Here is a 15,684-nt window from a genome sequence, read left to right as displayed (position 1 = left end):
ATGAGAAATTCAGCTTCAGTTGTGGTTCTTTACGTCTCTTGGATCTTGCAAAAACCTACGTAACACGATTCCCTAGATGACGTCCTTTACATCCGCCTCCCAACCAGGTTTTTGATATGTACACATGTATGCATTTCTTTCATGCAAAAAAGAGGCTAAAAGATGATCCAAGGAGTTCAGTTACTACTCCCTCCGCCCCCTATATAAAGACATAGTTTTAAATTTGTGTATTCACGTTAGACATGCAAGACTATAATTCCAATATGGTTTTTTCCTTCAACACATGCTCTTATTTATTAGACGTGGATAATTGTGTTAATTATGAGATAAAGGTTTAAATATGAAATTAAATAGATATTTAAAAAATCAAGATAATTCCTCCAAGCTCCACCTTTATATGAGACGAAGGTAGTATGTACTAGTTTGATGCTTGTTAATCAACCATTATGGACTACGAATCATGCGAAGGTAGTCGAGCAGTGGTGACAACGCGTTGATGACCCATACTTGTGTTTACTTTCTGTAAGAGGAATGTGCATGTGGGAAGGGGTATCTAATTTCATCATGCATAAAAAAATATGCATGAGTGATCTAATGACTAATAAAGCTATCCTTCTAAATAACTTGAAGCCACATCCCGTCCTAATTACACTGCATTGTTGTGGAACATGCGTGAGCATATTGTTATAAAACTCACCGAGAGATGGGTTATTTGAGTGTTCAAATCTTTGTGGTGCCAGGTGAAAAAATAGTGTAAAATAGAATGGTCGATTTCTCAAGAATATTACAGCTGTAGAAAAGGCACATTACAAGTGACTGTTCTGCCCGATTCCATACTGATACTGAAGATGATCACATTGGGTACTACTGAAAAAAAGGTATTGAAGATCATCCTACGCTTGTTAGCTTATTCTTTTAATCAATTTTGTCTATCCAATCGGCCCCAATATATATATACCATTCTCTATAAATTTGCTATAAGACCTGATTTTCAAATTTTAGATCACAGCCTTGTATTATACTTACTTGGAAATGCACATGTTCCGAATCCAAGCCATGCTAGTTCCAATTCTCCATTTCCCCTCACTAGGTTGTTTTGCAGTTCTCTATAGGATACTACTATCTTGTACCATTTTTATTTTCTTGTGATGGCTAACAAATTTGGTACTAACATATTTTCTTGTATAGGATATTTATATTATCACCCAGTGACGTTATCATTGTAATACATCGATAAATGCCTAATCCATATAGTTAAACAGCCTAACAACCAACTACAAATAGTGAAAATACACAGACCGCCAAAAGCACCAATAAATTTGCCAATACCAAATGGGAGGGCGGATCATAATTCTTAAACAAAATCTGATTTCTTACCTAAGAAGCTGTTTTGCAGTATAAAAATTTCCTTTTACTACAGTTGAAGAGAGACGCACTACCAAACTCACCAACAAATTTATCATGTACCTTTTAGTAGATAAATAGACAACAAAAGGAGCTGTATCAAAATACATCTAAAGTCGTTTAAAAAATAAATTAAAATACTGTCTCAAGTATCAACCGTTTTTTTTTTAATATTTCGTTGCTTTTTACTGCATAATTTGTTTTTCATTTTCTCTCTTCTCTCTCTCCCATGTAAAAACTAAATACAAAAAGAGTTCGTATTATTTCATTTTTTAGATCTGCTAAATCGATTATACATTAACTTCTCGATTTTATTTGCTCGAATTAGATCAACATTTCATTCAATCAATCTGAGATTCATATTCTGATTTTTTTAGATTCAGAGATCTTAATATAAAATCTGATGGCATCTTTAGAAAGTTTGATTGGATTGGTGAATAGAATCCAAAGAGCTTGTACAGTATTAGGTGATCATGGTGGTGAAGGAATGTCTTTATGGGAAGCTCTTCCTTCTGTTGCCGTCGTTGGTGGCCAGGTTTTTTTACAATTTCATCATCCTTTTTTTCTTTTTCTTATGATTTTTCTTTTTTCTTTTGCTTAGTCTTGATTTTTTTTTTTTGTTTATTTTGTAATAGAGTTCAGGAAAATCTTCTGTGTTAGAAAGCATTGTTGGAAGGGATTTCTTACCTCGAGGATCTGGTATGTATACTTTATTTCTAGTATTTCAGAATTTTGATTAAGTTAGAGGTTTCTAGGGTTTGATTTGAATCTGATAGGTAAGAGAATATCAGATTCGGGTTGTGATTTAGAAATGTAGCTCAAGGTCACACTGTTTTGTTGAATTTGTTATAAAGTTTGTGTATCTTGCCATTTTGATCTAAAATTTTAAATATCTAGGTATTGTGACGAGGCGACCTTTGGTATTGCAACTACACAAGCTAGATAAAGGGCAGACGGAATATGCTGAGTTTCTTCACGCGCCTAGGAAGAAGTTCACTGATTTTGGTAAGGCATTAGACGTTTCATTTCAATTAGCAGTATCGATGATTTTGATTTACATGTAGTATTCATGGTCAATTACAGGTTACTGAATCAAGGCTTGAGATCTCAACTTGATTGCAAGTAGTGAATTAGATTTTAAATATTGCATTTGGAATTTAGCATTATGAATTCGCTTGCTTTTGACCGTTTTATATCTCTCCCTCATAAGGATTAACTAATATTGAAGGGTCTCAATGCATGTTACAGATTAAACAGACAATAAATCTGAGCTGGTGCATATAAAAGAAAATGTAGGTTATTTGCAGTACAATAGTTTCGACAGCTGATGTAACAATCAAGCAAAAATTATTTTTTTAATGGAAGTCCTATACCCTTTTAGAACACATTTAGCTTGTTAGGTAGATCAATCAATTGTCAAGCCTTAGCTCCTGCAGCATATGGATAGTGGATATTCCAGAGGAATACTGATGAGAGTCCTTTAGATGAGTTTTCTTAGTGAGAGTGAGAGAACTCTGTAGACCTATTATTAAGATTACTCCAGAAGCTACTTTAACCTTCAGAAATGCATGGATTATGAATTCGACTTGAGATACTTAAACGCATTATTGTATTCATCTGATGATTGCTGCGTTACTTTCAAGCATTTCAATTTGTCAAAACATTGTAATACGGTTTTTGCTCTCAGGCTACTTGCTTATTTTATGGCTATTTGACTAGTAGTGTTTTATTAAGCAATGAGTGTTCCTTCTTGCTTGTGAAGCCGCCGTGCGTAGGGAGATCTCGGATGAGACTGATCGTATTACTGGAAAATCAAAGCAGATCTCTAACATTCCAATTCATCTCAGCATCTATTCACCAAATGGTTTGTATCTAATGCCTCTACCTTTCTGCTTATTGTTTTGTTGTCTTTTCTGACTGTAAGTAAAATCTAACTTTAGTGACACTGATTTATTGCATTTTGTTAGACCACTAGTGTTAAACTGTTGACCATCTCGAACCACAGCTATGGTATTCTTAAAGATAATGTTTGCCTAGCACATACTTAAATATCAAGTAACAAAACACCATTAGGAATAACTTAGCAAAGACAAAAGGAACTATGAGGATAATTTGTGGTCCTATAAGCAGTAATATTTTAGTTTCCTTGCTGGACTCATTGAAAACAGTACATACTAATAAAAAGGAAATTCAACCACTATCGTAAGAGAAATGAGGTAATTGTAAGAGTGAGAATCTTGAATTCCTAAACACTTATCCCTCTAACCTTATGTTATCACCATTGTCATTTTTCTGTTTTGGCCTAAATTATTCTTTCTTTTTAAATGGCTCGACCAAGAGTGAAAGCAAGAGGCTTCTTAAAGAATGTAAATTGCCAGTCCTTGAATGCCCTGTCAGGGCTCTTACCAATCACTAAAGACAGTACCAAAAACTGAAATACATACTGTTCCATGTGTTTGAAAAGTGGAAAGTTACTTGCACCTATACGGCTATACCCTTGGAAACTATGTGATCAAAATCGTATTAGGTTTGGTTTGTCTAATTTCTCATATTAGTTGATCAACTAGAGAACCACAGCGAGATCTTTCAGGGTGTTGCATATGGAAAAATGTATGTAGCTACTATTATGATGTGCCTTGGAAATGCCTCCAAAATGGCTTATTCTAGCAGTCCATTTCATGGCATCCACCCATTTTGCTACTTTTCCCCATTGCACCCATATATTATAAGGCAACAATGAAATTATTGTCCTTATATTAACCACATGCCACATGCGTATCAACACCATGGTAGGGTAATTGTAGTTTTCCACAATATCCATCTACCCTTCAAAGTGAGAATGTCACCTTTGTGGAATTCCCATGTGAACTCAGTGGGAGATGGACTGAACCACTGGATATTGGGACATTTAGTGATACTTTGATCTTAAGTAGTAGAAGATGTGGGTACTTCAGTTTTACTTTATATATTAGGGACTCATGGGTTAAACATTTTGATTTGTTAAGACCTCCCTTGTTCAACTTGCTTGCAAATTAAGATAAAAGAAAAGAAAGGGAAATTTTCGTTTTAGCGCTAGTATAGCTTCTTTAAGATATTCATTATACAAAATCGTGGAGAAAGGTAATGAAGAAAAGGAAAACCTTCGTTTAAGTTATTATAATTTTCCAATTATATGTTTATTGATTGTTTTTAGCTTTCTATTAGTTTATATAGTTTGCATTAGAGTTGCATGAAGATGTAGGATTAGTGTTAGCTGTACAAATCTTGGGATGCAAAGTTGAAGACCATGGTTTATCTGCATGCTCAATGATACAGTTTCTTTTTCTTGCAGTGGTCAACTTGACACTAATAGATCTTCCTGGGATGACAAAGGTTGCCGTAGGTAATTTCTCTATATTTTCATCTTATTTTTCGCGTAAGTTGATGAATGTATCATACTTATGTTAAAGTAAATAACTGATAATAATTTTGTCCTATTTAGAGGGACAACATGAAAGCATTGTTGAGGATATTGATAACATGGTCCGCTCTTATGTTGAGAAGGTAAGTTATTCTTATTTTTTTCAGAACACACTGAAAAGGTGATCGTACTTTATCATCTGCATACAGAGAATTGAAGTTATATTCTATCAAAATCTTGAAATTATGATCCATTTAGGTCATGCCCGTCTGAGTAATTGGTTTATCTGGCACATTTCGCCAATTAATCGAGAATCTAGATAAACATTTTTACATTAACACTCTCAGTAGCGAAGCCAGAACAACAGTTCAATGGGGGCATACTTGTTGAAGATCATAACTAAAATGCAATAGTAGACACACTAATATAAAACTAAGTCAAAGTACATGTTCGTCCAGGTAGAAAGTAGAGAAAATGTGCAGATAACTGAATAAAATTGATAGAAAAATAGAGAAAATATGCAGATGCCTGAATAAGATCGATAAAACACGTAAAAAAATGTATATCATTATATATCTCCTTAATTTTAGGTATGTTGGATATGGGATATCGAAAGTATGCTAGAGTTATTTCTGAAACCACACAATGAATATACGGAAAACATGTGGATATCTTCTTATATTAAAAATTTTGTGGGGGGCAAAATGGGTAATTTTAGCACTAAAATATTAGAAAATAGTCAAATACATGGGTGGCTAATAATTTTAAAACATTACGGGGCCGATGGGGTCCTTTGGATTCGCCCCTGAACTCCCTCCCTCCCTCTAATAGTTGCTTGGTTTGATTTTGTAGCCTAATTGCATTATATTGGCCATTTCTCCTGCTAATCAAGATATCGCTACTTCAGATGCCATAAAGCTTGCAAAACAAGTTGATCCTTCAGGTGCAGCTTTGTGGTTTTTGCATCCTGTTTTCTGCGTTATGAGGAAAAGGGTTCTCTTTTCCCATAAATCATATGGGTTCACAGTGAACTAGTTGTTTCAAAGATTCACTTGTTTGTTGTTTCTTGATATCCTTTTCAGGTGAAAGGACGTTTGGGGTGTTAACAAAGCTAGATCTTATGGACAAGGGTACCAATGCTCTTGATGTAGGTTCACCTTTTTGTTTAACAGTTAGTTGCTGGATTAGTTTTTGATACTTCTCTTAATCAAGTACAAATTCTAAAGCATCAAAAAATGTTGTTTATGACTATTCTAGGTTCTTGAAGGAAGATCTCTTAGGCTGCAACATCCTTGGGTTGGAATTGTTAACCGTTCACAAGCTGATATCAATAAGAATGTTGACATGGTTGCTGCTCGACGTAGGGAACAAGAATACTTCGAAAGTAGCCCTGATTATGGTCACCTGGCAAATAAAATGGGCTCAGAGTATCTAGCGAAACTTCTATCTAAGGTATACTCAGCTAGCCCCTTTTGGTTTCTCTGTCCATCACTTATGGATATTGAAATATATAATCCACGCAATAACATAAGGTGTTTTTTATCAGCATCTGGAGGTTGTGATCAGGCAGCGGATACCAAGTATCATTGCTTTAATTAATAAAACAATTGATGAGCTTGAATCAGAGCTGGACCGTCTCGGTAGGCCTATTGGAGTAGATGCAGGGGTATGACTTAAGGATGTTCTGGATGATAATTTGTATTTGTATATTAAAACTGCTTGTTTTTGTCTGATTTTTTCACTAAGATTTTGTCTTTCTTTCTTCAGGCTCAGCTGTACACAATTTTAGAAATGTGCCGTGCATTTGACCGTGTTTTTAGAGAACACCTTGATGGAGGGTAATCCATTAAATTCTTTTTACATGTATTGAATATCTGGGACGTGAATTTGTTTTTAAATCTTATGTTTTAGTTCTTAGGTTGTCGTTTAATCCACAAATATATGATAGTAAGAATAGATTATTCCTAGGAGACCACCATTTCCCCAGCTGTGTATGCAAAAGGGGGGAGAGCTTTTTTTGAAATATTTCTATTTATCCTTTGTTTATTTATGTGCATTCAAGTAAACCTGTGAGTGGTTAACAATTTTATGCCTTTATTAGATGCTCTGGCAAACTATTGGATTTCATGATAATTGTGGTCTTCAACATCTAACCACTAAAGGTCAAGTCATCAACCTGGAGTTAGATGTTGTAGTTGATAACCTTCAGCCTGAACAGCCGTATTTTTTCAAATAACTTATATAAGGAGTTCTCTATGTAGTTTATATCTGTAATATGCAATCTTTTCAAAATCTAAGGCTCCCAAATTGTTACATACACCTGCAGACCAATTATTAATTACTCCCTATTATATAATGCCTCCCTGAAGTACTGCATGTTTTCCAAGTTTTCCCAAAGACTCAATGTTGTATCATCTTTTCCAAGGCATTTTATGATTTCATTCAGAAAGGCTCGTAACTTACCCGCAGTTTGTTGATTTAGGCGAGCTGGTGGAGATCGGATATATTTGGTTTTTGACAACCAATTACCAGCTGCTCTGAAAAAGCTCCCTTTTGATCGCCATCTTTCTCTACAGAATGTCCGAAAAGTCGTATCAGAGGCAGATGGTTATCAACCACATTTAATTGCCCCAGAACAAGGATACAGAAGACTAATTGATGGCTCTCTCAGTTTCTTTAAAGGACCAGCTGAAGCCTCAGTCGACGCAGTAATACTTTTGTCTTTGCACCTGTTTTTAATGCTCGTACTTACTATTATAAATACTAGTTCTGTTGAGGTTTTATGGACTATTAAAGAGGCTTTCAGTGTTATGTTCTGTCGATGTTACATAAAACTGGTCTATGCATGAAGAAATGTGATTCCTTAATATGGTGTGTATAATTGGCATCTTGCGATAGTTAATATGCTCTCAACTTTTGTGAAACATGATGCTTGGGCAAGCTTAATATGTATTTTCAATTTCAGGATGAGTTTTGTTGGTTTCATCCTTAATCATATTCTTAGATGAACTTTTACATAGATAAAGGCATGCCTATCTAAACATTGTCCCGAATTTTCTTTGATGTCATGATTATGCTGTATGATCCTTACCCTCGGAGGATAAGTCTGTTATGTCAATTTAATGGCTGTTATTATTTATTTATATTTTACTCATTGTATATTATTTCTTTCAGGTTCACTTTGTCTTAAAAGAACTTGTTCGAAAGTCTATAGCAGAGACTCAGGTGAGCAATCTATAACTAAAGATAACTTTCGTCTTATCTTTGTATGGGGTTAATTAGCGCTCTTGCAACCTGGTATACTTCTGATGTTATAATAGAGGTTGTAGCTGGTCGGAGTGCTATATAGACTTCAAATTTGCAGTTCTTTATCCCTGCTTGCATGATGCAGCTATCAGAATGTCACAACCTTCAATGGTTTTGGGTGATTTATGCTGATTTTCTATTTGTCTTTAAATAAGAGTGAAAACATCTAAATAATTTTGAATGTTCATAGCCTTTTTTATCTCTTATTTGTGGACTCATTATATTCATTTTGAAAGCACACCAAGTTATTTCTCTGAAATCCCACTCGTAGTTCAGGCTTTTCTGGTACTTGCATGATGTAACATTAGCAGGACACCAATTGGGACCTTAAACGTGCTATGTGTTTCAGAAAGAAGGAAAACATCAGGCACTTCTCTTCAAATATTTTGATGATTGACTCTCTCGTAAGATAAAAAAAATACTCTCATTCCAACTTGAATTATGTGAGCATTGGATCCCAGTTAATCCTGGCGTGTGTTACTGGTCTTAATGAAGGAGAAAACTTCAGGGTTTTCTAAAATCCTAACTGTATGCTGAAGGGCTATTTATATGCTGAAAGTTAAGAAAGCATGTTAGTCTTTAAACCCTAGCATTTCTTTTTTTGGGAAGTACCTCGTGACATGTCAAGTAATAGCTTTATTGTGATTTTGTTTATTTAAATTTTTGTTTACATGGTTTTTTGGCTCAGGTGCACCAGTTAGGTCCATAAACTTGAATAGGGCCAATGGTGTTGGTTTCAGTTGTCTGTGTTGTGTTTATGTGGATTGGTTATGTTGAGTGACAGAATTGCTCGACAAACCTTGATATGTTTAATAACTCTTTTCAAAATTACTCTTGAATCAACATCTTTATGGTGCTTGCAGAATCCTCTTGTACCATGCCATATTTGCAGGCTCAACTTTTTTTTTTCTTTTTCTTGAATATTACCAAACTGTGCTTTCCTTTTAAATGTGATTACTGATTACTAAGTACTAGGTAATTTGTTTCCTTTTTATCGCTACATCTGCTGGTTTACATTTCCAGGAGTTGAAGCGGTTCCCAACACTTCAATCTGATATAGCAGCAGCTGCTAATGAAGCTTTGGAAAGATTTCGAGATGATAGCCGGAAAACAGTTTTGCGGTTGGTGGAAATGGAATCGAGTTACTTGACTGTTGAATTTTTCCGGAAGCTCCCTATGGAACCAGAGAAAGGCGGACCAACTCCCAATACTGCCCCAACTAGCGACCGGTACTCGGAGAACCACCTTCGAAGAATTGGTATGACGAGATTCTCTTTTTACCCAAACGAATTTGAAATAATGTTCTCTCTATTTTATCTCTCTTACTGATCTATATAATCTACTTTAAATAATTTGATTTTCAGGATCAAATGTGTCGGCATATATTGGCATGGTTTGTGATACACTGAAACACTCCATCCCGAAGGCTGTTGTTTACTGTCAAGTCCGAGAAGCCAAACGTTCATTGCTCAATTACTTTTATACTCAAATTGGGAAGAGGGAGGTATAATTGCTGAATTTTAGTTTCTGTATCTTTTGGAAACATTGAAATAGATCAACCATATACTTGTATTGTAGGATGAATTAGACCCTGCACATGTTTTAGAGCAATAGAAACTGACTTTGCATAGGTTCAAGATATGGGTGAGTTTATATGAGAATCTTCCAAGTCTTACTAGAAACAAAATAGTTTAATGCTTATAAGATAAGTTGCAAAATATATTTTTAGGAAATGAACTTTATGATTCATTTTGCCCCTTGTGTACAGAAAAAACAACTTGGTGCAATGTTAGACGAAGACCCCCAGCTCATGGAGAAAAGGGAAGGAATTGCTAAAAAGCTCAAGCTATATAAATCAGCAAGAGATGAGATAGATTCAGTGGCATGGAAATGAGCCGACTTACATTGAAAGGTGTGATTGTTCGTAACTACCATATTACACGCAAAAAGCTTCAAAGACCAATTTTTTTGTCTTACTATTCACATATTTTGTTATGTAATTGAACTAGGTCTTACGGCACGGGCGTTATACAAAATTCCAGATAATTATGTTAGATTATTTACCGATAGTACTGGAATTCTAGTTAAATCCTCCTGAATTTTTAAACGATGCCCGAAAAAAAGAGCATTCCGACGCTTGAATCAATAGTACTTAACCAAAACCTAGTTTAAGCCATTTATGTTATGTCGAAAAAGTAACTCAATTCATCTATGAACTTCCACATTAGGCCACAAAAATTTCACACCATATAACTGAAAGGTGGTAGAAGTTGGTTGTGAAATTCGCTTGTGGAGACCCCTAACGTCTAAATAGGACAGTTTTAATATTTTTTCACTATGCATACTACAATGAAAAATATCGCGATTAATTAATGATTGATTAGTATTACATGTTTATCTAATTGTCAAATGCAATTCAAAAATATAAAAATATAATACACTAAAAGGATCAATAACTGATGAATAAGTGCGCCTAACCCGTTTAATGTATATAATTTCTCGTATGGGAAATATTGGTTTTGGAAACTGAAATTCACAATTTTATGCTCAAAAAAATGGAAAGTTTTACGTGGAAGTAACTTTCTTACTCTGGCCATCGGTTTTTACATTGTAATCAAATCTTTGTGATGCTACTACTGAATATGAAAATAGTGGAGAAGATAGACACTTCATTATGATACTTTGCAAAGTAGAAAATTGGGAAAGAAAATCAAAGTATTTACAATGATTTTACGCTAAATTAAAATATCAGTATCTGCGTATAAGTTCCCATTTTTAGTTACATTGTTAATGAACCTAATCAATGTGGTGCTCATGGTTCTTGTCTCTCACAAAAAAGAATTCTCTATTCTTAAAGGTCGATTGCTAAAACAGACTTATCCCTTTCGCATTTCAGATATTGCTTCTCTCATCCAACACAAAATATATAACCTTACTGAGTATGAAGTTGTTATCTATGCTTACTCATGGTTTCTGGATTAGAGTTATTCCTTTTTTTTTAAAACCATCTCTCCAACAAATAGTATGATCATAATTCGATATAATATAGGAGAAATATGTGTAAGAGATATTGTGTTTCTTAAAAATCATACAGAAACCTCAAGTGACTGAAATATATACAGTACATGAAAAAATTGTGTTGGATGAGTGTTAAAGATCAAGAAATCTTTTAATGGCATTGGTGGTAATTAATTGTGTCATACATCATTTTTTGCTTTAATTTTCATTCTTGTTTTTTGTGTTTTCCTAGGTGGACATAATTCAAAAGTCATTTCAAAATTGTGGAAAAGCCTATACCGTACATATTGATTTCCTAAACAAAAGGTAACAATAATTGAATGGGTTGATCATGAGAAAATCATTAGGTTATTAAAGAAGACCAATAAAATTGCTACCATTTAGAGCCACACTAAATCTATTCGAGTTTTCCCAAACCCCTGTAGAACCAATAAAATTGATATAATTGGAAGAGTCAATTTAGCTTTCAATCTAGAAAACAATTCTGGAGCACCAAATACTGAAATATAGCAGATATATATGAAAATAAAGAATTCGATATCAAAAACAAAAAATTGCAGTGCTTAAAACGCTTAAGCAACCAAATTGAAAAGTGAAAAAAAAAACGCAATGAAGTTTATCTACAATTATATTTTATTCTCGACTAAGCAATAAGAGCAACTACGAAAGGGAAATATACAACAATGTGGAACACCTACTTTAATGTTAATTCCTATTCGATGATGTCAGATACCCTAGCTAGATATCCGTGCGTGTCTGTACACGCGCGATTATTTTGTAAACATCAACCAATTTCCAAATAATAGTGTGTAGACAGAATAATCTTTAAAGTCTTTCTCTACCATTTTGTAAACATCAACCAATTTCCAAATAATAGTGTGTAAACAGAATAATCTTTAAAGTCTTTCTCTACGTCTCTATCAAGATAAAACAAAAATGATATTCCCACTAAAGTTTAAGCATGATAGGAAGGAAATATTGTTACTTAAGAAATTCTCACCTTTCTAGACCAAACAGTTCTGAATATATTGCAACCCAAAATCCAGCGCCCTTCAATAGCCAAATTTCATAATCTGGCAAATGAAAAACTACAAACACCCCTCAATTTTTAACAATGATATTGTTTTAATCAATTAGCCTATTTTTGGAATTGTATACTTTCAGTTAAATACACGACAAATGAAATTCAATAAAATGACTGAACCCCTAAAATTCATACATGATGCAATATATATATATAAAGTGTTTTCTTAAAAGTTGTTGTCTCAGAGTAGTTTGATTGGTCAGAGATATATGTTTAGGTGGAAGAAGATTGAAATAACATGGATAAAAGATTGAGCAGACATATGTTTTTGTAGTTTTCCTCTCTCTCCTTCCCAACTTTATTTCTGATTTTTGTTTATTCAAAACTGGGGAATTAGATTTTGTGTGCGAGAGAGAGAATCAATTGTTCAGTTTTATGGGAAGATAGGTTTGTTATTTTCATCCCATCAAATTTTCTCCGTTTTGATTTTGAATTTTGAGGTGAGAAGAGGAAAATATCTAATATATTATTTGTCAATTAAAGCGTTTATTCATCGAATCGACCACAAGACCGTTCTTTATCTTGCCTAATTTAGTCAAGCTTCATTTTGTAATACATAACAAATAAATATGGAAAAAAGATGACCTAGCTAAGGTATTATTTGTGCCGTAATGGTACAACTTAATAATATGTAATTTTTTGTGACTTAATTATGTCGCTCATATGTAGCTATTATATAACGTGATATTCCGGTATTTTTTTTAGTATTCATGTATTTGAACCAAGTTTATTTTTTATTATTAGGACGATCAACCACATTTTTAACTTTATAAAGTTACTCATTCTGTAGAAAAACGTAACTAACATAATCTACTACCAAAAACCACGTGCTACCACTCATTTCACCATCACCAGCTTCGCTTACCTCTCGTAGGCTGTTAGGCTTACTTTCAATTTTAATCACCAACACCATGTGTAAAATTTAGATTGAACAAACTTAAGTTGTCAATTAATTTGTTATATATTTTCTTATTATGTTCTCTTTATATTGTAATCAATTTTTTTTAACAGTAACAACAAAAATTTATTCGATCAGGTACTAAAGATAGCAAGGGTACTATTTGGGTGATCCAACGTTCATGATTATTATTTATTATATGATCTGTTAATATCCTTGAAATTTTTGGTATCTCTCTTAGTCAATCGTGCTAAAAACAAACGATTACATCTTTCGCAATACAATGTTATTCATGTTGTAAAAACACGTAACTAATATCGTCGACTACTACTCACCCATATCCACCATCATAAAAACCACCATTTCCACCATTTCTTCCACCAACACAAATGTTACCTCCAACACCACTCGACTGCATCCACCACTCACTAACACCCGCCACCATTTCTACCACCCCTACTTATTCCACTACCACGAATTATTTTCATTGATATAATTACTATTGTATATATTATTTATTACCGAAATATGTATTTATTAGATTAAGTTAGGGAAATAAAAAAATTAAGAAATCAATTATTATGAATAATTAATGAGACAACACCAATTAATAAAACAATATGCATTATTAAATTAATTAAGGGAAATGAAAAAAATTAATAAACCACTCATTATGAACAACTAATGAGACAACGTTAATTAATGAAACATTTATAATAATATTTAAGTTGAACAAACCACGGCCGTTGATTTATTTTTTTCCTAGACAAATATGGATCACCACTTACACATGCTAAGTTATCCAAATTGTGCTTTGTATTCTTGACTAAAGCGAAATTCTTTTTTTTGGAAAGAAGGGGTTGAAGTTGTTATATGTGATCATAAGGTTATGATTATGGATTTTACTGTAGTTATTTTGACTTCCACATGAATTTACAATAGAAAAAAAAGGATCCCATTATATTCTTTTTAAAGACATGAAGGTTGTTATAAGAATTGTTGTATTGGAGGCAAATTTTATAGTTGTATTGAGATGTAAAGAATGAGTGGCCGTTATAAGAGAGAGAAATAGAGCACCCACAGTAGAGCGGGTGCACATTCCTCCCTTCCTCGTTGGTAAGACTTAAAATGAAGTTTCTACTCTTTTGGAAAATTAATTTTCTTTCAGAATTTTGTTAAGAAAATTAAAAACACAATTTCCAAAGCTATTGTCTCTCTTTTTTTTTCTCCTTCTCTGACCTCAAAGAAAAACGATTAAGAGGATTGCAATTCATGTGCTCTTTTTAACATGGGAGTGATGATGTAATCAATGGATGGAAAATTTCCCTCATAACACATAAGAGATCAACAAAATCATGAACTTAGGAGATGTAAAAACAAAGATCGTTATCTTCGAGGCATCATGTAGAAGCAATAATCTATGCGTCTTCCATGCTTTTCTGTTACCCTGTATCTTCCATGAACTCATTATAACGGGAATATCACAAAATTTATTGAACACTGAAATTTATAATAAAAAAGGAAAGAGCATAAAATAAAATCGTGTTATTTAATGAAAAGAGCATAAACTAAAATCGTGTTATTTAATGTTTTAAGAGTCAGTCCAAGCCTGATCAAAAATTTGTGTTAGATTCGTCGGCAAATCTCTAATTGACATATATGTTATCTTTGTAATCCACTCTGATTGATGGAAAATTTATAAACATGTAAAACTGGTTATTTATACTCTAGGATATGTTTAATTAACGAAGAGGATAAGGATGATGAACAACTCGGAAACCAGACACACAAAGATAAAGAAGATAGTCGTGAGAGAAAGATATTATATATTTTGATATAAAAATTAATGAATATTAAGGCATTGTTTGGTAAAATTTAGAACCATTAATTGGGGGATAAAAAAAGAATTGGGGGATATAAGAAAAGGACAAAAACTGGTTCCAGATATCAATTCGGGGTCACCCCTTATCTAAGTATTTTACGTATTACCTAACCTACCCCTCACTAATCAGGATTAGTGATTAATAATAATTAATAAAATATTAAGATTTTTGATAAATGATTAGTGTGTGTTTTATTTGAATTTGGGTGAGGTGAGAGTAGAAGGAGGGAAAAATATTTTTGAGTGGAATTTTTTTTGTGAAAATGGAAGATGATTGTGAGGAGAGAATTGCAGCTGTTGAATCTTTAGCTCTACTACAACAAGGAGCTAACGACAACAACTCTCAATTGCAACTCTTTGTTAACACCCTTGAATGATGATTTTGACGAGTATGGAGAGTTTTTCGAAGAAGCTACACAAGAAAGTAAACTTGCACAACATGCAAGTATCCCCAATACACAGGTAAAGCTGCTAGGAGGTTGAAAAATCGATTTTTTTCTTTAAACCCGCCATTTTTTCAACTGTAAAACCTCGGTGCCGGCATGGTATGCATACTACGACCATGCCGGTAAAGCGATATCCCCCAATTTGAATATTGATCTGGCATAGTATTCTACCAAAAACTATGCCGGTATGTAGTTAGCTTTTTTACCTACCAAGGAATATACTACGGAATATTAAACCGACATGGG

General features: G+C 33.6%; 1 protein-coding gene across 1 annotated transcript; it reads left to right on the top strand.

Moving 5' to 3' along the window:
* The first annotated feature begins 1,594 nt into the window (after positions 1-1,594).
* On the top strand, positions 1,595-10,286 carry LOC113321409 (dynamin-related protein 1C). The gene is made up of 16 exons (XM_026569313.1): positions 1,595-1,939; positions 2,040-2,103; positions 2,302-2,409; positions 3,167-3,268; positions 4,736-4,786; positions 4,886-4,947; positions 5,657-5,747; positions 5,887-5,951; positions 6,062-6,256; positions 6,351-6,470; positions 6,572-6,642; positions 7,287-7,512; positions 7,979-8,029; positions 9,134-9,368; positions 9,475-9,614; positions 9,879-10,286. The coding sequence occupies exons 1-16, from the start codon at positions 1,808-1,810 to the stop codon at positions 10,002-10,004; spliced, it is 1,839 nt and encodes a 612-aa protein (XP_026425098.1). The 5' UTR covers positions 1,595-1,807; the 3' UTR covers positions 10,005-10,286.
* Positions 10,287-15,684: the final 5,398 nt, after the last annotated feature.

This window comes from Papaver somniferum, chromosome 11 (assembly GCF_003573695.1).
Source record: "Papaver somniferum cultivar HN1 chromosome 11, ASM357369v1, whole genome shotgun sequence".
Taxonomy (NCBI): domain Eukaryota; kingdom Viridiplantae; phylum Streptophyta; class Magnoliopsida; order Ranunculales; family Papaveraceae; genus Papaver; species Papaver somniferum.
Note: the sequence above shows the minus strand (reverse complement) of the source record. Positions and strands in the feature narration are given on the sequence as shown.